Genomic DNA, 22,416 nt, shown 5'->3' with positions numbered 1-22,416 from the left:
ATGCCAGAAAAATGGAACAAAATCTTGTTCCCATCAAAGACCCTGATCTATGCCTGGGTCAGGAGGGCAGCCTGCTCTGGCAGTTTGCATGGGACATATATGCAGATATTTTTAGAGTCTTATTCAGAACAAAGTGATTTCTAAGTTCAAGGCACAGCAAATCTTCCCATCTGTAGGTTCAAATGTCCCTGCCTCGGTTTATACAACTGAGACTGAAAGCATTTTATCAGTCCAGTACAATTAGACAAACCAAATAGACAATCATTTGGCTACTTGCCATAAGTACTTGGAAAATTGAAGCCCCCAGTGCCAAGTACATTGTGTAACAAAGGCATGGAAGTATAGAGGGTCATATAAGCCAAGAATCTGTCACTTCCAGGTTAACTATTGCTTGCGATCTTTCACAGGACACCCCTTTGCTCTCTGTGACCACTGGAGGCTGATCACCCTGTTGTGATAGCCTGTGCATTTAGGACCAGATTCAGATACAGAAGTAGCTGCATCCATAGCTTTTCATGTCTTGAACAGGGTTGAAAAGAATCACATGTAGGTGCCTAAGCCCTCTTATGCGCATAGCAGATGAAACAGAATCTGGCCCCTGGAATGGGTCTTGCTCAAGGCTATCATACTAACCACTGTTTCACCAGCAGTTTTGAAGGGAAAGCACGTTTGTTTTTGCAAGAATCTGAGCCTAGGCCCCCAGCTGTCTCGGTCCCTGCCAGGACACAGTTCCTGGGGTGTCAGGTAAGGGCGTGGAACTGACATCCCCTCTGCTGTGGAGTTGCCGAAGTTGTCAGGTTCCTTTATCAGGTGCTCAGCACCTGCTGGAAGACAGCAATGCTCTGAATCTCCTGGAATAGCTTGCCTTCACCTACTCTCACATTGTTTATTGCATTCAAAGGTATTCGTTTACTGAACAAAGGCAGCAAAAATTAACTCACTGAGGACTGGTGAAAGAGACTGCTTCTCTGAAAACCAGGTACCAATAACAAAAGATGCACTAGGATCCAGGGGCTATAACTCCGGAGGCAGCTGCTGGCAGCTGACTCCTAAATTTACAGAGATGCTATTTTAATTAAAAAAGAGCCTTGCACTGGAGCTGAGTTTTTAATCTGCTATATGCCTGCTTCCATCCATTCACTAGGCCCCTCATTTTTCTTGGTGTCTGGAAGGACTCTCCTTGTCCTCTCTCTTATTTCTTCTCCTTCCTACAGTTTCCAAGAAGAAAAGCTGATAGCTTCAAGCTCTCAAAGCTACCATCAAAGTGAGTGTGTTTACATCTGCAATTAATGTGCCTGAATTTTCTGAGCAGAAAATTCAGGCTCATTAAAGCACTCTTGGGCACACATCTACATGTGCACCTGCATCAGGGGCAAACTGCACCCAACAGGAGCCACACAAACCAGGCCAGGACGACTGCTGCCCTGCTCTGCCCCCCTGCCATGGGACCTCCAGGTTCTGCCAGGTGCCAGCTTGGGGAGGTGGGGGAAGCTATCCTGGTGCCGTGACTGCACGTGTGTGCGTGTGCGTGTGTGTGCATGGAGTATAGACAGCTAGCATTTGTATCTACTAGGTGCTGGAGAGAGGCTACAGCAGCCACACAGTAATCCCAAAACAACTTTTCTGGGTGCTCAGCTTTGCCTGACCAAGAGAATAAATGCCCCTGCTTCCTGGCACAATGTATCCATGGAGTCAGAGTGCTTGGGATACGGGGTTCATCACATGCTCAAATGTTCCCATTTGGCACAGAGAATAGGTTTCTACAAGTTGGCTCATAACATATGAGCTCAGGCCCGCCACTGCGTACTTTCTTTGTTTACCTGAGTTGTTCCTGATGTGGCAGAGGAAATTGGCTCTGAGCTTTTAGTGCCTGCTGCTGACTCTGTGGAGCCTTGGGATTCTTCACCTCTGGCCTGCTCGGGGGACAAGTCATCATTGCTACTATCCTCTTCAAAGGCAAAGGCATCAGATGATTTAGAGAAGCTCACCTGGGTTCCTTAATTAATAAAACAACAGCAAAGTGTCAATGATGCATATGCAGAGAGTGTTAGCAGTTGCATGCAGCACATGTCTCCCAAACTATCTCACTTGCTGTCCCAAACACCTCCACAAAAAAGAACATTTGTGACTGTCATGGGATACAGTAGGTACAGCCAGGTAGCAAGAGTTGATGGCCAATGCAGGGGAGGATGGTTAATGCAATGGATAATTGCATCTCAGGTCAAGACCATGTTTTGGATAATCTTGAGCTGTACGTATATTGCATAGCATCTTGCATAGGGACATTCCCTGGAATGGCTTTGCCGAGTTCCGCCATTTGGATACAGAACCTGGTTTTTACATGCAATTGCCTCATGAGGGTGCCCAAAGCCAACCCCTAGAAGCTCATGCCAGATTGAGGTACATACATGCCTGTTTCATGGGCTGATTTAAAGGTCTAGGAACAGATCTGGGCATTGCTTCAAACTGCTTAGAACTACAGCTGAAAGCTGATCTGAGAGGAGAGTCTGGAAGGGAGGAAGTACAGGTGGGCTATGCAGACACCACAACTGCAGAAATGAAAGCTTCTGCAGTGGGAATAGTGGGTCTATATTGTGGGCCAGGCTGAAATGAGGATCAGAGGGCACTGTTGAGAGTGGTGAAACCTGTGCCACTGGAATCTACTTGTGCTTACAGTCTGTGTCAGTGGTTCTCAAGTGAGGGACTGTGACACCCTCCCGGGGTGCTGCCGTGCAGGTAGCACCACAGCTAGGAGGAACAGCCTACATCCTTCCTGCAGCCCGTTTTAGTCTGACCCCTACACTCATCCCAGAAACAGGCAGGTGGGACTGTCTCACACCCCTCCCGTGTTTCCAAGAGGAGCATACAGGGTCAGACTGGGAAGGGCTGTGGCAAGAGTGTATGCTCCAGCCGCAGATCATTAACACTGCTTGTCCAGAGGGGTCAGGCTGAGCTGGAGCAGCCCTTTGTACCTCCTGGCTGGAGAAGCTGAGTACAGGGACATCCAGGACAGGTAAGATGATCCTCCTCCCCACGAGTCATACCGCTGCCCCCCAGATTTACAGGAGACATTTGTCCAGGGCATGAAACATATTAGTTATGCCTCTACTCCTGCTAGCTTTAGGCAGAAACATATGGCAGCACCCTGACTGCGAATCACTGAGATAAGCTGAGGCAATACAAAAGTGGTTCACAACTGGGAGTATGCTGAAATTGAAAAAAAGGTGTGAAGGGTGCTTTGACTCTGAAAAGGCTGAGGACCACTAGCATGTACCCTAGAAGGGCATTGACACATTTGAGTCATTGCCCTTCAAACTGATTTTATTTCCAATTTCTGTTTCTCTGCTTCTCATTCATATATCCAGAGCTGGCTGCAGGGATCAGAATCTGGAAAATCAGGAGCTTTTCAAACAAGCTATTCCAAACCTCCAGAGATGATAAGATGGAGACTACTGTCTTCCAATGGTCCAGATGGGGGAGTGATGGAGGCAGCTTGCTAGTGTATGGCTCCCTCTCCTGGCCTAACACAACTGCGATGACAGCACTCTGAAGCATTTGTATTGGCTGTTAAGTGCAATGGTGTGCTTCAAGGGCTCTAGCTAAGGCAGAGAAAGGGGAAAATGGGGGTTTTCAGGGGCTGGGACAGGCAATGTAGGAGTTACTCTCCCACTTCAAGACACAGTGTAAATTAAAGGCCCATCATGGTAAGACAGTCAGTGCCCGATCCTGTTTCCCCTATTAGGCATCTACATGCACTTAAATGCAAAAATGCAATTCTATTCTACCCTGTTTGAGTTCCTGAAAAAAACATTAAAGCTTCTATTTTTGTAATACACTGTCCTCTTAGCCTTAACACCAGGTCAAAAAAAGCAGCAAGAATGAGGAGGAGGAGAATCCACCTACCCAAGTTTTGCATTGTTTTTCAGGGATTTGAGCTGGGTGGAAGAGAGTTGCACTTAGGTGCTTAAGTTCACTTACACACTTAATATGTGGAATATAATGTAGCCCTGAGACTGTGAGGTATTTAGGACCATAGACAATCTGAGCATGCATCTGATGAAGTGTGCTTCAATTCGTGGAAGCTTGTGCTCTCTCTATATGTTTGTGTACACACACACACACACACACACACACACACACTTTGTTTAGTCTATAAGGTACAAATCTACCCTGCCCTCCATGTAGTTATGTGCCTGGAAAGGGAAAGAAGTCCTTAAACATGCAGGATGTTTTTTTCATGGCCACCTTTCCAATACCACTCTGATCTGGGATTGAACCCTGATATGTCTGTACTATTGACTCTGTCTTCCTAGAAGCAGTGTGGCCTTCTCTCTGGTGCCAGGGTGCTTACATCAACAGAATAAGTTGTGTTCAATTATGTATGGTGGCAGAGTTTTCCTACATGCAAGCAGCCTAAACAGCATTTGGAGTCTTGCCAGCAGCAGATGGACACTTCCAGTACAGCAGCTGGGACACAAGACAGTCATTTATGAAAACTAGCCATTGACTTCCCAAAGGAGACTTGGAAGGAGCTCTTGGCACAGACAAGAAGATTCGGGGGAAAGGGCCTTATGGGAATCTTTGGATGTCATATAATGTCTCTAAATATAAACAAGTTTGTTGTTCATCACCAAAGAGCAGTGGTTCTCTTAGAGGGATTGCTGGCCTGTGGGCAATGAGATTGATGGGTCTCACCATTATTTGCACTGGACACATGTCAAGATCACAGTCTTGAAGGCACTTGGGGCACTGCTTGTAGCCTCAGCTTATAGCCTCAGCAGAGGAATCTACCTTTGAGATGGTTCTTTCAGGACCGAGGCGTGACCAAGGGGAGTCTGCCACTATTTATTTGGCTCCTTGTTGTGGATAAACAAAGACCTGGTGTCTCTAGGCTGGTCAGCCCCAACCCACTCTTCGCCAGCTCAAAGTGCAAAGAGTGGGAAGAAATACCTCAACTGCGTGTCCTGAATCCATGCCCCTGACTGCACATTACAACTCTTTGGGACTCCCAGAAAACTCCTCAGGACAGTGTCCCACAGTCAAAAGGCAAGAGCTCTTGACCCCCTGGTTTCTACTGATAAGTAAAGCGCTGAAAAAGGAAAGCTATCAGGGGAGTCCTTGGGAAGGCTGCAAGCAGGAAGGTGGATAATGGAAGGAATATTGCTGTCGCACTTGTGATCTGCTTAGTCTCACTTCAAGTGTGTATCATGCAGTTTCTCTCTCTGATAACAAGGTGACAAATGGGGAAGTAGGAAGGGCTAGGGAAGAGCTTACACCTGTCTCTGCTCCAAGCACAGCAATGTGCAGCTTCTCACTGACACACTCCTTCATTCTCTGACCTGTACATCGTATCTCACTAGATAAAGCTTATTGTCTTCTCTCCTGCAGTGTGTTATACTAGAATATGTGAGAAAACACATGAAGACCCCACTGTGCATATGGGGCAACTTGCTAAGCCACTGCCCCAGCCATCTCTCACTAGACTCCTACAGCACTTACAGAGCTTGTGCTCATCTGCCATAATCATTGTGTCAGGAAGAGAGTCAACTGATGCTACCAGCTAACTCACCCTACAGTCATAGAATCATAGACATTTAGGGTTGGAAGGGACCTCAGGAGGTCATCTAGTGCAACCCCCTGCTCAAAGAAGGACTGTCCTCAACTAGAACATCCCAGCTAAAGCTTTGTCTCAAAGGAAAGAGATTCCACAACCTCTCTGGGTAGTCTGCTCCAGTGTTTAACTACCCTCCTAATGAGAAAGTTTTTCCTAATACCTAACTTAAACTTCCTGTGTTTCAACTTGAGATCATTGCTCCTTGATCTGTCATCACTGACAGCAGTGAGCTCCATCGTCTTTGAGACCACCCTTCAGGTAGTTGAAGCCTGCCATTAAATCCCCTCAGTCTTCTCTTCCCTAGACTAAATAAACCCAATTCCCTCAGCCTCTCCTCATAACTCATGTGCCCCAGCCCTCTCACCATTTTCATTGCCCTCTGCTGGGCTCTCTCCAATTTGTCCACATCCTTTCTGTAGTGGGGATTGCAATACTGGACACAGTATTGCAGATGTGGCCTGACCAGTGCTGAATAGAGGGGAAGAAACTTTCAGCCTAGAAGCCCATAATGTAACCCATCTTGCATACAGGAGGATATAAAGTTAGTTGCCTGTCTCTTTGCTCCACACCAACCCATCCTGCCAGTTCTAGATCCCTTTTGCAGAGCTTCTTTTGTCCCTACCAGTGAAGGAGTGTGTGTCCCTTTCTAAGTTTGTCTGCCTGTGGGCCAGAGGCTGCCTTAAGTTGTATAATCTCCAAAGAAAGACAGGGTGCTGCCCAACTTTGTGAAAGGGGCATTTTTAGTTGCTATCAGGGTCAAACATACTCCCCTTTGTCCTTCTAAGGCTTCCAAGTATCCACACACACCTGGTAGTTGGGCCGCCTCCCTTGGCAATGACTCACCCATCACAACCCCCCCCCCATAACAATTGATGTATCTGGGAAGCTGCTGCAGTCAAGTGTACTCAGCAACTGAAAGCAAGTCTCATGCAGCGCACAACATTTGTCCTAGGCTAGTCAGTCCTACCCATGCCAGGACACTGGAACTTTTCTGATGTTTCCTCTTATTTTTGCAGTAATGCAAGGGGTCTAGGAAGGTTTTGAAGGAAGGGGCCAGATGTTACTTCAAAATGTACCTGCAGAGAAAATGTCTGTAGTCTGCATGCCTCAAAAGGTATACACCCTGTAATGTTGCCTCTGGTGCAGGAGGATGACTTTATAGAGCAGGTGTTAAGGGGTGACAATTGTGATCCTTATGAAATGTGCTCTGTCTCGAGACCTGTGTGACAGACCAAGACACAGAGCAAATTATCTGACTTCAATACACCTGCTGTCTTGAACTTTGAGGGAACCCTGTTGAATCCTTGTGCACTACCACCCAGGAGACCATCTAATGCACAGAACAGCTGGGCTGGATTTTAAAAGGCATTGATCAAAACAGAAATGTGCTAAAGCTGTGCATCTGAGGGATGTCAGTCATAGGCACAGTACAGGCTACAGCGTGGCTGGAATGTGCAGCATCTTTCAATTGATATCAAAAGTCTGTGTTGAGTCAGGGGGGAAGGGAATGCCAGCCTTATCTTTCCTGCTTTCACCCCTATCTGGGTCTATCCATGTTGTTTCATGATCCTGTCTCTGCTGTAATCTCAAGCAGAATGGTGTTTGTTTGAGGCTGTTTTTAATGCACTGGGCATTGTCTTTTCAAATGTAGTGGACAGAGTGATGACAAGGACCTGGTAAAAAAGGCTGTTATATCACCCCACAACTATGCAAAGCGCACATGGCCTCCTGTCGCTGGGACATTAAGGCTTTTAGACTGGCTCTGGTGCTTAGCATTCGCTCTCTTGGAGGTGATTAGACAAACATATCAACTGTACTTTCTAGTGTATAAACATTTGAAATTCCAGGGTTAAAGTGAGATGGTTTAAAGCCCTGTCATCTTTCTGGAATTGCAAAAACAAAAGAATTAAAGTTTCAAAGTAACAATGCTCATCTCTGCTCTGTGTTGTACCCCTCCCCCCGCCTTTCTCTGTCTGCCAGAGCCAAGGAGAGTCACTGACTTGGCAAACACACCGTAGTGCTCCTTTGATATGAGGCATTTAAATGGCAAAACTGATGCATGGGGCATTGTGGCCATGCAATTTCACATTCAAATTAAAAAGAAAATAGCAAAATTAATTTGATGAGGTATCCTCAATTCTGCCTTTTTGTCTTCACTATCCAACAGAAGGGATGATGGTTGCTGAGCCCTCAAGAGAGTTTCATACTTTGAACAGGGCTGGAGCTTGCAACTTACCCTCCCTTCAAGGGGATTCCTTGAAACTTGTGGTGGGAGCTCTGCTGCTTGGCAGCAGAAGCTGCCCAGATCAGATGATGAATCTATATATTTCTTTGACACTTAAGCCACAAATTCTCATAGACTAGTGCCTTCCCACTGAGTCCTGACGACCAGTTCCAAGTCTCATGGAAGAGCAGGGACAACAGGTACCTTCCAGCACGTGGAGCTCTCTTGCTATGTCAGGGAGTTCCTCACTGCTGGGAGAGCCTGGCAATAACTACAGCCCACAGTCTTTAGTGTTGTGACCATGGAGGATGGATTTCTCATATGATAAGGTATAAATCCCCAGGGAAAAGCTGTGATAAACTAGAATCAAGACTGAGAGATTATACTACTATTTGAAAGAGAGAGACATAAACATTACTGGGTGTTGTCATTATCTCAAAACCAAAAATTATGAAACCTGGAAATTTGGAATAAAGGATCTTAGGAAAATAGGGCTGGACCTCAGGAAGTCATCTAGTCTAGCTCCCTGGTCAAGGCAGAAACATCCTTGACTAAACCATGCCAGCCAAGTATCTGTCTAACCTGCTCTTGAAAATATCCAGGGATGGAGATTACGTAACTTCTTTAGGCAGCCTGTGCCAATGCTTGACCACCTTCACACTCAGAAAGTTCTTCCTAATCTCCAGCCTAAATTTCCTCTGTTGAAGTCTGAGGCCATTGTTCCTGGTCCCAGCTAGAGAGAAAGTTTACACTCAAAAAGAATTCAAGCATGTGGAAGTGTGGAAATGCAAAGGTAAGATACCTAACACAACTTTAATTCTGACCCATACTGATACCATGCAATAACCATACAGTCATGATTTAGGAATTATGGTTTCTGTTGTCAAGACCAGCTTTAGCTGCTGGGGGCCCCATGTAAAATCAGTGTAGAATAAGCACATGAGAAAAATTATATGTAAGGGAAGAAGGGGAAATTATGCAAGCAATAGCAAAATATGTAATCATTCTAAAGTTACGTCTGGGCTCTGTATGGGGGTGCATGTGGCACATGCTTTAAGCAGGCATTATTTGTTGTCCCCCATTAAATTTAATTTAATAGGTCACATTATATTTTTCTGCACCTGTCCCTCAGATAGGGCCCTCAGTGTCTGATGGGTGTCACAAAAGAATGGTATTTTAAATGGGGGAAACATTTGTATTAAGACTGTATAAAGCTCTTGTTTTATTAAACCCTATTTTATTCAAATGACTAACAAACACTTTGGCTCCCTTTTTTAAAAATTCAAACATACCTGCTGAGTATATTGGGAGCTGAAAATGACCTTAGAATTCCTTGTGCAGAAAATGTAAGGAAAGAAAAGCTTCTAGGCCTCCTTGCTGCTTAAAAAAATAGTCAAAAAGAGCACGAAGCTTTCCTTTGTTGGTCCACTGCATCTCTTTTAAACTGTATTGGTCACAGGTAGGGGAGGCAGAAGACAGTTTAAGAGGCAAGAACTGAGACAAGCCTGACAACTACCACTTTTGCACAATATTTTCCCCCAGATTCTCTGCCATTCATGCTGCCTCCACTGGAAAGGGCCTTCTCTGGCTATGCTCTTTAGTCTTGGGGGGACACTCCTGGAAGCATGTGTGCATAAGTATGCACTTTCACATCTACTGTGCAGTCCAGGATGCCTTGTATAAATGTTCTTAAGACAGATTGTTTTCCAGTTGAGCGAAGGCCCCAGCCCTCATCAAGAACTCTTCCACACTACAATTCAGATGCCAAACTTCAGATCTTTTGGACAGAGCTCTGTTTAAAAAAATGTCTTTAGAACTTTTTATTAAGTGGAAATGTGTTCTTTTCATAAATGACTGAAGAGTCTTTGATTATATCCTTCTTAAAATATTCCCCTTCAGGCAGAGGCCAAGCCTGGAACATTTCAGCTTCAAAGGTGAATGCTCTGTAAAGTTACAGGCTTGTGAAGTACAGGAATGACATTGGAACCTGCCCCCTAGTAACTTCTGGGAAACTGAGCCTTCAGTGAACACTCTGTGTACTTTCTATAGTACTGTGTGCCAAACAAAGAGATGAAACAAGTAATGGGGAGACAAGAAAGCAAGCCCTGTGCATGAAAGCAAGGGAAATCTGCCACCTTTGTTTTGATAGAAGAGGCTTTTCTGGCTGGCTTTTCATGGGTGTGGCATACCTTGCGTTATTGGGTTCAAATGTGAAATGGAAGCCAAAGGCTTTCCTGCCTCACCAGTTCCTGTGTAGGTCTGAAGACAGTGTTTCAAAGACCTGGGGGCTCAGAGTCTTTGCACTGGCTACTGTCTGCCATGGGTCAAGCCTTTGCAGGCACAGTGGGTTGCAATCACCAACCACAATCGTTGGTTGGAGAGTGCCCACCAAGTCCATGCCCTTTATGCTATGCAGCATCTGATAGACATCCTCATGCCTAGGACCCAGGCTGCAGACATGCTGTATAGAGCAGCAAGGGTGGTCTGCCTAAGTCCCCACCTGGCCTGGCACCCACAGTGATGTGTCACTGGGGGAGGGCCCCTCAGGCCTGCAGCAGCCTATCTTGCTGAGCTCCCCAGCTGCAGCCTCCACCAGCAGCTCAGGAGCCTGGACCAGCACCTGCCCCAACAGCTCTGCAGCCTCAGCTCCAGCCATGAGGCACAGCTGGCCATGTTACCACTGGCCATCACCAGCACCACCTCCTCCCCGGGGGCCTTGCCCAGGTACCTGCATACCATGCCCCACTGTCCCAGGACACCACGTGGAGCTGCATGCCATCATTGCTAGCTGGGTCTGACCTGAGCCACCAGCCATGCCAGCCCTGTGGCAAGCCTCACACTGAGGGAGGGGTCTTCCCTACCCTGGTACCTACCCCCATCCCTGGCCAGTGCAGCCAGACCAGGCAGGAGACAGTGTAAAACTTTATTGAGCAGCCCATGCCCCACAGCTAGGTGGGCACAGGCCTCTTACATGCCAAGAAATGCATTGATGCTGGTGGTGATGTCTTCCTTGGCTGCAGGGGGCAGGGATGTGTAATGCAGCCGCAGGTAGCCCTCCAGGCAGTGGTGGAGGTTGTGGGACAGCCCAGACTTGCCCCCTGTGTCATCAAAGCTTAGGGTCCTGTGCCAGGTCGCAGGTTTGCCCAGGGCACCATGGCCATTAGCAACAGCAGGGCATAGTGGGTCGGGCACCCCTTGGTCCATGCAAACAGCTCCTTGTGCAGCCCCTGGGACACAAGCAGCAGGGGCATGCTCAGGGCACAGCAGCAGTGTGGGGTGGGGTGGGGACTGGCCCTGGGGCACCTTCCCAGAGAAGACCTTTCAGGGAGGGCAGGGGTGTGGGCAGCTCCTTGTCCCAGTTGTCCAGGAGCCCCATGCCCCCTGAGCCTGGGTGCCGGGCTGGGTGGCAGCACAGCAGAATGGTTGGCCTGCAAGGCGGGGTGGGACGCTGCAAGGGGGTCTGGAGCCACAAAAGTTCCTTGCCTATCTGGCCCTGGCCTCCATGTGGGGGTGTGTGGCACTCATGAAGTTGGTGTTGCTACCAGTGCTTCTGTACACCACACTGGTCTTCCCTCTACCCAACTGTGTCACCCGCAGGATCCAGAGAGCCATGTGCATCTTCTTTTGGGGATCCAGAATGGAGAAGGTGGCAAGGAAGGCCATGTACAAAGAGAAACCAGGCCAGGGGCAAGGGGATGCCAGACATCCATCTGTTACTGTGGGCATGGTACACAAGCCAGATCTGCAAGCTGGCGATGGGGCCAGAGTCCAAAACAGCCTGTCTTGTCAAGTATTTTACAGGTCATCTCCTGAGACCATGTGGGGTATACACTCCAGCCAGAGGGAGACCATGCACCATGGAATACCCCTGGTTCTACAGGGTGCTGAAGGATTTTTGCAGAGAGTATCAGCTACAAAAGGACAGCCCAGAAACCATGTCCAATCACAGGAAGATACAGAAGGCAGTCAGAAACAGATACAGGCTATTGACCATGAACCTGCTCCCTGACAATGACTGCTAGGCTGTCTGAGACTGGATCTTCCACAAAGACCTAAGAAAAGATCAGAGAGAAAAGACTTGAACTGGCTCATAGCTCACAGCATACTCCCAGTGAAGACATGGAGGCACAGAGCAAGATGATAGTCTAGACCCAGCTGTCCCAGGGAAAGCTGCCAGGGTGTGATCGAGACCATCGACCACCACTTTTGTCTCTGCCCCTGTGCCAAGGGAGTGTGGAAAAAGGTAAGCTGGCTCCTGGAGGAAGTGACAGGAGTCAAGCTGATGACAAGAGAGGCGGCGCTGTATGGACACCTGATGAAACATCAGGGACCCCACACAACCCTCTTTGACCTGTTTGTGTCCTGTGTCAGGAGTGCCCTGTGGCAATGCAGGAACCTCCTGATGTATGGCCACATTTAGTTCTAGTAAATGGATGGTGTTAAAATGTTTCTGAGTGGACTCTGGAAGTCCTACTACCAGAAAACAGTGGGAGAAGACGGAGAGGATGCAGCCAACTCCACTCGGAAAAAGGACACATGGCACAGGCTGTTCAAAGCACCCCCAGGAAAGGAAGTAGACAGAGAGAATGAAGGGGACAATGACACAACTGGACCTGAAGACAGCGAGGAGGACAACAACAGGCAGTGGAAGTGACAGTGACAGCAGCAGCAACAAGGACTGAGAAGGGAAACCCCAAATTGGGGCTGGGTCTAAAAGACTGTGTTTTGGGTTAGGGAGGGGCAGAGGGTGGGTGTGTGAGGGTGCAGGGGAGTGGGTGCATTTATTGTAATGGGTGCGTGGGTTTATTAAGGTGCTTTGGAAAAGGAAAGGTGCAATGGAAGTATATGAGAGAGGATGTGTGTGTGTGTGTGTGTGTGTGTGTGTGTGTGTGTATATATATATATATATGTATGTGTATGTGTGTGTGTGTGTATGCATATATACACATACATACCAAAAAAAATAGATATATTTTATATAAAAAAAACTGGCAGGTGGAGGACATGGCCTGTGAGGATGTGTGGGACTGGGTGGACCAGGAGTTCCAGGCACAGTTCCTGGCCCTGGAGTAAGAGTGGGTGGAGGAGCTGCAGGAGCAGACCACAATCCTGGCCAGGGCAGTACAGGACATGGATGATGACCTCTGGGTTCTGGACACTGTCCTGGCCCTGGAGGTCACCTTTGTGCTGCCTGCTGCCCAGCCCCTGACCCTAGCCTCACCTGCCCCCTGGCAGCTGCCTACCACCCAGCAGCAGGCCCCGCCATGGGCCTGGGAAGAGGTCCTGTGCTGCCTTCAGCAGCTAGGAGCTCCTGGCCCAGCCCCTGCCACCAAGCCCCCATGCCTGGGCCTGGGCCTGCTGTTCACCCTGGCCCCAGGCAGGTGCAGAGACAGAGCTGCCTGCAGCATGGCAAGGACCACAGTGCTGGCCCTGCTGGCCCTGGACACCAGCTGCTGGAGGAGGAGCCACCCATGCTAGAGGACCACCAGCTGCTGTTGCCCCTGCATGACCCCCCCAGCTGCCGGACTCACCATAGTGTATGCACCCATTGGGGAACAGACAGAGGCCGGGGTGCTGGCCACCTGCCTCTGGGTTCTGCCTTCTAGGTGCCCCCACACCATGGTACCCCATGCTGGGACAGTGCACAAAGCACAGTGTAGGTAGTTTGCACAGGGAAGAAGGTGTTTTATTGTTGGTGGGTGGGGTGGTGGAGGGGCTCTGTTTGGTGGAGGGAGGGGGACTATGCTAGGGAGGGAGAGGTGATGGGGGTCTGTTTGACGTGAGGATTAAAAACCTGTTCTTCTGAGATGTGTCTGCAGTGAGCAGGTACTGGGGGTGAGTGGCAGGGGGTCCGTGGTTGGTGGTCCAGATAGGCTAGAGTGGTGAGTGCAGGAGATGGTCAGCCAGTGTCCCTTGCATCCAGTGCTCTGGCCCCTGCTGGTGGGTGTGCAGCTCTCTTGGGGCCTTAGTAGGGGGTGGCCACTGCTGTTGCTGCCACTGCAGGTGGTGTTACTCTGCCAGGCGCCCTCTGCCCACTGTGCTTCCTCTGCGCAGGTCTCAGGGAAAAGCTCTCTCTGGGCCTTGCAGTAGTTATGCAGCATGCAGGCTGGAATGATGACCTGGGGGAGGCTATCTTCAGTGAAATCAAGGTGGGCAGTGAGGGTGTGCCAGTGGCCCTAGAGGTGGTCGAAGGTGCACTCCACCATGGTGTGGGTCCAGCCACACACCTCCAGGATGGCATCCCTGGTGGTGGCCTTGCCCATGGCAAAGAGATAGATTTAATAGACATTAGGGGCTGGGAGGGACCTTACAAGATCATGGAGTCCAGGTCCCTTGCCATAGGCAGGAAGTCTGCTGGGGTCAAATGATCCCAGCAAGATAAACATCCAAACACCTTTTGAATGAGTCCAGAGTAGGTGCCTGCACCATCTCTGGGGGGAGTCTGTTTCAGACCCGAGACACTTGGACTGTAAAGGAGTTTTTCCTTATATCCAGTCTAAACTGGCTTTCCAGAAGTTTGTGGCCATTAGAACTTGTTATCCCTTGGGGAGCCCTGGTGGAGAACTGTTCTCCCAGATCTTAGTGCACCCCCCTTATATACTAAAAGACTGCCACTAAGTCCCCCCTGAGCCTTCTTGTCTCCAGACTGAAGAACCCCATGTCCCTCAGCCTCTCCCCATAAGTCTTGATTTCTTGGCCTTTGATGATGTAGGTGGCTCTCCTTCGGACTCTCTCAAGCTTATCCACCTCTCTTCTGAAGTGGAGGGCCCAAAACTGAAGGCAGTGCTCCAGCTGTGGCCTCACTAATGCCAAGAAAAGTGGGAGGATGACGTCCCTGGTTTTGCTTGAGATGCATCGGGGATGCATGCCAGAGTTAGGTTCGCTTTGCCGGCTACAGCATTGCATTGGTGACTCATGCATCTTGTGGTCAATCAAGACCCCCAAGTCTCTTTCAGTTATGGTGCTAACAAATGTAGCACTGCTGAGCCTATAAATATGATGGTGGTTCTCCCTCCCAAGGTGGGGAACCCTGTACTTTTCTGCGTTAAATGCCATCAGGTTTTGGTCTGCTCACCTTGTGAGCCTGTCCAGGTCAGCCTGAATCCCCAGCCTATCCTCCAGTGTGACCGCCTTCCCCCATAGTTTAGTGTCATTTGCAAACTTTGCCAGTCCTCATGTGATGCCTGAATCCAGATTATTTATCACCCCAGCAATCTTCAAAAAGCGTCTTGACACCCATCTTGCTGGGGTCATCTGATCCCAGTGGTCTTTCCTGCCCAAGTGCAGGAGGGCTGGACCCAATGATCTGTAAGGTCCCTTCCAGCTCCTAACATCTATGAAGAAGTTGAAGCGTATTAGCCCAAGCCCTGAGCCCTGAGGGATAGCACTGGTCACCTTGCACCAAGTTGATTTGCTCCCATCTATTAATACTCTTTTGGTTTGACCCTGGAGCCAGTTCCCCAGCCATCGGACTATGAGATGGTCGAGGCCACAGTTCTCCAGCTTAGCCATGAGGACATCATGGAAGACCAAGTCAAAGGTCTTCTTCAAATCCAGACATATGACATCAACCTCATCTCCCTTGTCGAGGCAATGTGTCACCTGGTCATAAAAGGAGATGAGGTTAGTCAGGCAGGACCATCTAGCAACAAAGCCATGTTGGCTAGCACTCAGAAAATTTCCTTCTGTTAGCCTGCTGCGAATGGAACTCTGGATAATTTTCTCCAGGACCTTTCCAGGGATGGATGTCAGACTGATTTGTCTGTAATTCCTCAGGTCTTCTCTCCTTCCTTTTTTGAAGATTGGGACCACATTGGCTCTTTTTCAGTCCTCTGGTACCTCTCCTGAGTGCCACAAGATTTCAAATATGTTCTCCATAGGGGGCACTATGATGTCTGCCAGCTCCTTCAAGACTCTTGGGTGCATTCTGTCTGGGCCTGCAGGCTTGTGGATGTCGAGCCTCTCAAGGTGTTCCCTTACTTGCTCTACATCTATTGTGGGTCCATTTCCTACCCCCTGGATGTTTTGCATCCTATCTGACAGGGTGACCCATTGGGATGGGTGGAACACCTATGCAAAGTAATCATTTAGGAGATTGGTCTTTTCCTGAGTGTCAGATATCAGCTACCCCATTTGATTTTTGTAGGGGTTCAATGTTTTGTTTTTCTTTTGACTTTCCACATACCTGAATACGGACTTTTTGTTGTACTTGATTCCCGGGCTAGCCTGAGTTCGGTTTCTTCCTTGGTTTTTCAGGTCTGCTCTCGATAGGTGAAAGCTAGTGCTGTGTAGTTCTCCTTGGTAATGACTCCCGTTTTCCATCTGGTGTAGACTTCTTTTTTTAGTTTCAGGAGGTCCAAAATTTCTCTATTTAGCAAAGAGGGTTTCCCAGCCCACTGACTGCATATCCTGCAGGACAGAATGGACTTTTCTTGCACTTAGAAGATTGCACTCTTAAGGAACAACCATTCCTCATGGACCCCCCCTTTCTAAGACCCCATGGTCTCTTAGTGCCTGGCTGACCAGTCTCTTGAGTTTCTGAAAGTCAGGCTTCCCAAAGTTGATGATTTCTGTTTTGCTGAGACATTTGTCCACCCTGCATTGGACAGAGAAAGTGATCAGTTCGTGGTCACTGTCACTGAGCTTCTCCTTGATCCTCAGGTTGCTCACCAGATCATCCCCTTTCGCCAGAACCCAATCCAGCAGTGCTTCTCCCCTAGTCAGCCCGTAGAACTCTTGTGTTAGGTAGAGGACAACAATGCAAGTGAGGAAGCTATGCAACCAGTCAGATTTGGCCATGTGTTTTTCCCACAAGATGTCAGGGAGATTGAAGTCCCCCATGACAATGAAGCATCAGGAGCGTGCAGCCTCAGCCAGTTCCCTATTGAATTCTCAATCCAGCTCTTCATCTTGGTTGGGAGGTCTGTAATAGACTCCTACAGTTATATCCCCTTTCCCATGCTCCCCCTGTATTTTAACCCAGAGGGTCTCAAGATGCCCTCCTGGGTTGTTACTCAGTTTGAAGGGAAGTGTACTGCTCTTTCATGTAGAGAGCTACAGCCCCACCCCTCTTCCTAACACTTCTCTCCTGTACAAGGTATAGCCTTTGTACGTGAAGTCCCACCAGGTCTCTGTTATTCCTATAAGAGCATAATCATTGTCACTCAAGGGGAGGTCCAGTTCCTCTTGCTTGTTTCCCAAACTCCTGGCATTTGTGTACAGGCAGCTGAGCCTGCCTTGGGAAGCCCTGGGCTTCCCTGTGCACTGTGACGTGACCTTTCCTTGGGCTGTTTTTGAAGTGGACTCTCTTGGGCTATCTAGCCTGTTAGTACTGTGGTTGTTGTGACCTGGGCTAGAACTGTTTATTGACTTCCCATCTCTGGTGATCCTAGTTTAAAGCCCTGTCAAGTAGGTCAGCCACCTTAGCTGAGAAGAGCTTCTTCCCTGTTAGGGTGAAGTGGAGGCAATCACTTCCCAACAAGCTGCTGCCTCTCTCCCTGAAGTGTGGACCCATGGCCAAAGAAGCCAAAGCGTTCATGATGGCACCATCACCAGAGTTTTCTGTTAACCTCTCCAGTACATCTCTCCCTTTGAGGTCCACAACCCATGACTGGTAGGATAGAGGAAAAAACTACCTGAAACCCCAAACTCTTGAGCCCAGCCCCCAGAGCCCTGCAGTCACTCATCACCCAGCCAGGACTGTTCTGAGCTATGTCATTTGTACCCATATAGATGAGTAGCATGGGGTGGTAGCTTGTGGGCCAGATGAGTTTGGGGATCCTCTCAGTTACATCCTGGACACGAGCCCCCAGGAGGCAGCAGACTTGATGTACTGCAAGATGGTGAGTGTGGTCAGCTTTAGCAGGGAGAGGGCAGCGGGGTGTCTGCAGGGAGGGGTGGCCGCATATGTCCTGGTGCTCCAGGTATAACTGGAGTGGCTCCAGGAGATCCCAGAAAGTGGCCTCCATTCATGTGGAATACCTCCAGTCACTTCTTGTCATCCCAGGTGTGCTGGATGATGTGCAGCCACCAGTCCTGGCTGGCCTGAGAGGTGGTGGAACTGGAAGCCCAGGAGGGTAAGGGTAGCCCTGGCAGTGGTGTCTAGCAGCGTGTCATCAGTGTCTATGCTGAGGTCCAGCCAACTAGATGGCATCAAGGCAGCAGCTGAACAGTGGTGGCAGCCCTGGGGTGGCGTGTGGTGGCTGGCCAGGTGGTTACTGTTCATGGGGGAGCTGGGAGAGCTTAGACAGCTGTCAGCCAGCCAGTGGAGCTGATTGTCAGGTGAAAGGTCTGGAGCAGCCATGGTGTAGGGAGGCACAGGTAGGGAGGAGAGCAGTGCTGTGTGCTGCCCCTCTGCTGCACATACTGCTCCTGGCCAGGTGGCTTCCTCCCAGTGGTGGCAGGGCCTGTCACAGGCCCAAAGGGTGCAGCAGCAGTTTGGTGCTAAAAGCAGCAAATCTGCTGCCACATTCCTGCATGTGTAGACACCTGCCTGGGACCATTGACTTGCGAGTAATTTTCTTGCAACTAAACTGCTCCTGCATCAAATACATGTGTAGATGTGCCCAGAAAGCTGTAAAGCAAGGCTCTGTCTCATGTAGTCTCTTTCTGGCCCTACATATTTTTCCTTTTTGCTTCCCAACTGACCTCCTTCAAAAGAAATGGTGGGTGGCCCTCTTGGCCTGGCAGTTAGGATTCTGTAATGGGAAACAGGAAATGTGGATTTCAGCCTCATTTCACTCAGGGGAGGCCTAGACTATGGATTTTATGCTTCCTGGCAAGACTTTTAACTACTAGGCGCAATTACTTTTAACTCATTCTCTGGGGTCAAATGGTCATTAGTTGTGATTATTCTCTGAATAAGCTTCCAGAGATTTATACCGACTTACTAGCTTTTGTAGGTGGAATACATTTACAGAAGAGTCTAAGTAACTGTAGTAGATCCCTCTGAATATGCTCAGAGGTTCAAGTCTATTTACAAAAATGTGAATAAGAAATAAAATCCATGTAGGTGCCATTAAAAGTTCCATTTACACATGTGCCTTTATAAGCCTAAAGCTTAGAGTTGGACTTGGGCTTTAGTGACAGTGAAGAGGCTGCCTACTACAGCAACAATGCTCGGACAGGAGAGAACTCGGTGCAGGTGAGTGACACTAGCTGCTATGAAAGATACCTATTAATTGATTTTCTTTTGCTCATGAATCAGTGTGGCCATTCAAATCAATGCAAAGAGAAAGGTAAACTGTTGCTTTTCTAATTTGGGACCATGAAACAATCATTTTGCCCAAATAAATTAGACAAGGTACAGACAGAATTCAGCCCTATCTATGATGCGCACACAGACACCACACCAAATAGATACATCACCACTCTTAGCAAACATATGGTTTCTGCTCACCAGACCCCATTTGTATAAGAGATTAAAGTAATATTAATTCTCCTGTTCATATGGACTAATATTTGATTTTCTGGACAAAGGCACAAAAACAACCAACTAAGCAAATATAAAATCATGCATCTAAGTAACTGCCCGGTTACCCCTGGGGATTGCCTTCCATGTTAATGACTGGACTTTCTGCCCTGTGTGTCTAACAGCCTAAATAACTGCTCAGAGTACAGAATTAATGTAGATATTTGTGCCAAGCAATGGCAGGGAGAACTACTAGGTATGCTGAAGCCTGCCAACCCAAGGCAGGCAGAAATTCGTTCTCTCAGTCCTTGGGCATAGGATAGGCAGTAATCCTTCCACACCTAATACATGGGGAAAGGATACTAAATCTAGTTAGAGGTGACTGTTACCTAGGCAATTGGATGCAAATCATTGCTCTGAGATTAGAGCTTGCTTTCTCCTCTTAGACCTGGGTCAGGATAACACATGATGTTCTGGTTGGGGCTGCTTGCAATGAAAACATTATGGGCTGAGTAGTGTACTCTTAAGCTCTTAACTTTGTATTGATCTCTTAATACCATTAAGGCTATATATTTTAGTATTATACGTAATATATGAATAGCTTCATCAATCTGCGTACCTGTGTAGCATGCATACTCATGATACAAAATACAGTTTTTCACTCAGAGTACCTTTTATGGCCTCTTTCACAGCAGAATCAACAGGAATAATATTCTTTTCCACCAGCTCCAAGGGACCTGGCCTGAGAGCAATTTTTTCATTCAAGTCATCTGCAAGTCGGGCTCTTTTCAGCTTCATCTGGGTAGATTGAATGGACCCCTCCGCAGCTGAGTCTAAAGGGCCAAAATTGAAAGCATCAGTTTGCAGAGCCGACAAGAATGACCTCTATATGCAGAGCTCCCAGTGATAACTTGCTTCTCCTTCAACACAGTTGTCTTAGCTCAGCAAGAGAATACTGTCACTGCCTAAGATCTGGCCCCTGCCCTTTCAAGGTAGAATCTCTCTCTCTACAGTTTGTCCATCTTACTCAATGAATATTAAATGCAAGATACATAAAAGTCATTAGGACTATCTGCCAGAACCTAAGGTCCTCTCATTTCTAGGTCAATTATCCTTCTCACTGGGTGCTTCGACATGAGACATTAACTGCACAGTAGTCTAATAACACTGTGCAGTAGCGTGTCAGGCAAAAACGGTGCTAATACATTACCATGCAGCAGTATTAGGCTACTGCACAGTAAGTATCACTAAAAACCATGCACTGGCACTACTGTGCAGTAGCACAAGTTACTGCGCATTGATTACCAAGTACTAAACTGAATGTGCAGTAACTATGATCAGGGTTCAAATTATGAGGGAGCTTGGAGGGGGCTGATCCCCCATATAAGAGAAGAGAGCCCCCCCCATAAGATTTGAAAATCACAACTTGCGGGGTCTCCAATTTTATTAGGGCATTGTGATGGGCAGCCCAATTTTTTTTGTAGACCCCCCCGCAAAAGTCAAAGTAATTTGAACCTTAACTATGGTGCATTAATGAACGTGTAGTCGTGTCCACTGTTGCACTCTCTCTGACTTGTTCACTTCCTGGTCCCATGCATCTCCCCCTCCTGGCCGCCAAGCTTCAAGAGGCAAGCTAGAAGGCGCTCTGGGCCAGGAGTGGTGAACTTGAGGCTCAAGTGCCACAAGTGGCACAGTATGTGTGTGGTCTGTGGCACACTGGGGAGGGGACAGGCAGCACAGTGGCAGACAGGGCAGGGAGCAGAAAGCTGGCAGGACAAGGGGATTGGACTAGTACTTGCAGAGCACATAGGGCTAATTCATGGCATGCCAGCCAAAAAGGGTGGCCACCACTGTAAGTCTGGGCAATGCCTAGCCCATTGCTTAGTGGTTATAGTACTTGGCTGAAAGATACGTGTTCGACCACCTGCTAGAAGAGTGGAGGCTAGAAACTACCCCTCCCACTCCCTGGATAATTACAGTAACCAGTAGACTAGGGGTGGGCAAAATACAGCCTGCAGATCAGATCTGGCCCATCAAGAGATATGTCCCTCAGCCCCACCTGGCCCAAACAGAGGGGGCAGCCTAGGCCATGGCATGTGCAGCCAGTCCTGTTGTCCCCCCTGCCCCAACGCAACAGGGCTGGGGCAGTGGGGTGGCCAGACTCCAGTTTCTGGCAGCCCCAGCAGTGGTGGACACTTCTAGCTGCCTCCACCAGTGTCACTCTGGGTACCGCCTGCTCCTACTGCCAGGGTTTTTGAATGGGATGGTCAGGCAGGGTCTCCCTAGAGACCGGCCCAGGACCCATGCAGGCAGGGCATGCTTTCCCATGTGGATGGGATGGTGCTCTGGGTGGGCAAGAAGCGGCATTTGGGGGCTAGGGTCAGGGCTGGGGCCAGGATTTTGGGGAAGTGACAGCACGGGGCCAGGACTTGGGGGGGAGGGGGGGGGGAGAAGAACCACAATCCACTGGCTACATATCCCTGTGACAGGCACCAATTCCATAGGCAGGGGCATGCTGAGAATGGATTACAGCTCTGCCCTGGGCCCCAGCCCCATGCTGTACCCACCCCAAGATCCTGGGCCTGGCCCCTTCCACCCATGGCCCCATTCCATCCACCTAGCCAAGTGTGCCCTGCCCACGTGGGTCCTGGGTTGGTCTCCATGAAGACCCCATGGCTGGGGCCAGGATTACTGGGTGGTGACAGCCTAGGGCTGAGCCCCCTGCAGTAGACAGTTCAGCTGAGAGGTAGGAAGCCCTTTATTCCTCTACCAGTTTCCAGTTACGGCCACAAATTGATTGAGAGTAGGTTCAGGCTTGATCTCAGGAGGCATCACTTTATGGTTAGGGCTGCCAGGCTCTGAAATGGGCTCTCAAGGGCGGTGGTGCTCTCCCCTATCTTGGGGGTCTTCAAGAGGAGGTTGGATACATATCTGGCTTGGGTATTATGATCCCAGCACTCGTTCCTGCCTAGGGCAGGGGGGTCAGACTTGATGATCTGTTCAGGTCACTTCTGACCCTAGACACTATAAAACCATGAAACTCTGCTTGTTGCACACATGCCTCAGAGAGTATGATGGGGAGCCACAAGTGGCCTGATCCTTGTGGCACCACAGCCCCGGCCCTTTCCCTGCCATTCACCTGAAGGCATGTGTACCAAGCAAAATGCC

At 48.8% G+C, this 22,416-nt stretch overlaps 1 protein-coding gene across 4 annotated transcripts in view; it reads right to left on the bottom strand.

Annotated features, from left to right (window-relative positions):
• Window positions 1–22,416, bottom strand: part of MYOCD (myocardin) — a 94,974-nt gene that overhangs the window by 28,169 nt on the left and 44,389 nt on the right. For all 4 annotated transcript variants that reach the window (XM_090061062.1, XM_090061058.1, XM_090061060.1 and 1 more), the window contains exons 5-6: window positions 19,920–20,081; window positions 1,821–1,996 (exon numbers count right to left, since the gene is read on the bottom strand). In XM_090061062.1, coding sequence (XP_089917188.1) covers window positions 1,821–1,996; window positions 19,920–20,081 — 338 coding nt within the window. The remainder of the gene's footprint in view (window positions 1–1,820; window positions 1,997–19,919; window positions 20,082–22,416) is intronic.

This window comes from Crocodylus siamensis, chromosome 8, assembly GCF_052110815.1.
Source record: "Crocodylus siamensis isolate JL-2025a chromosome 8, ASM5211081v1, whole genome shotgun sequence".
NCBI classification, from domain to species: domain Eukaryota; kingdom Metazoa; phylum Chordata; order Crocodylia; family Crocodylidae; genus Crocodylus; species Crocodylus siamensis.
This window is presented reverse-complemented; position numbering and strand designations above follow the sequence as displayed.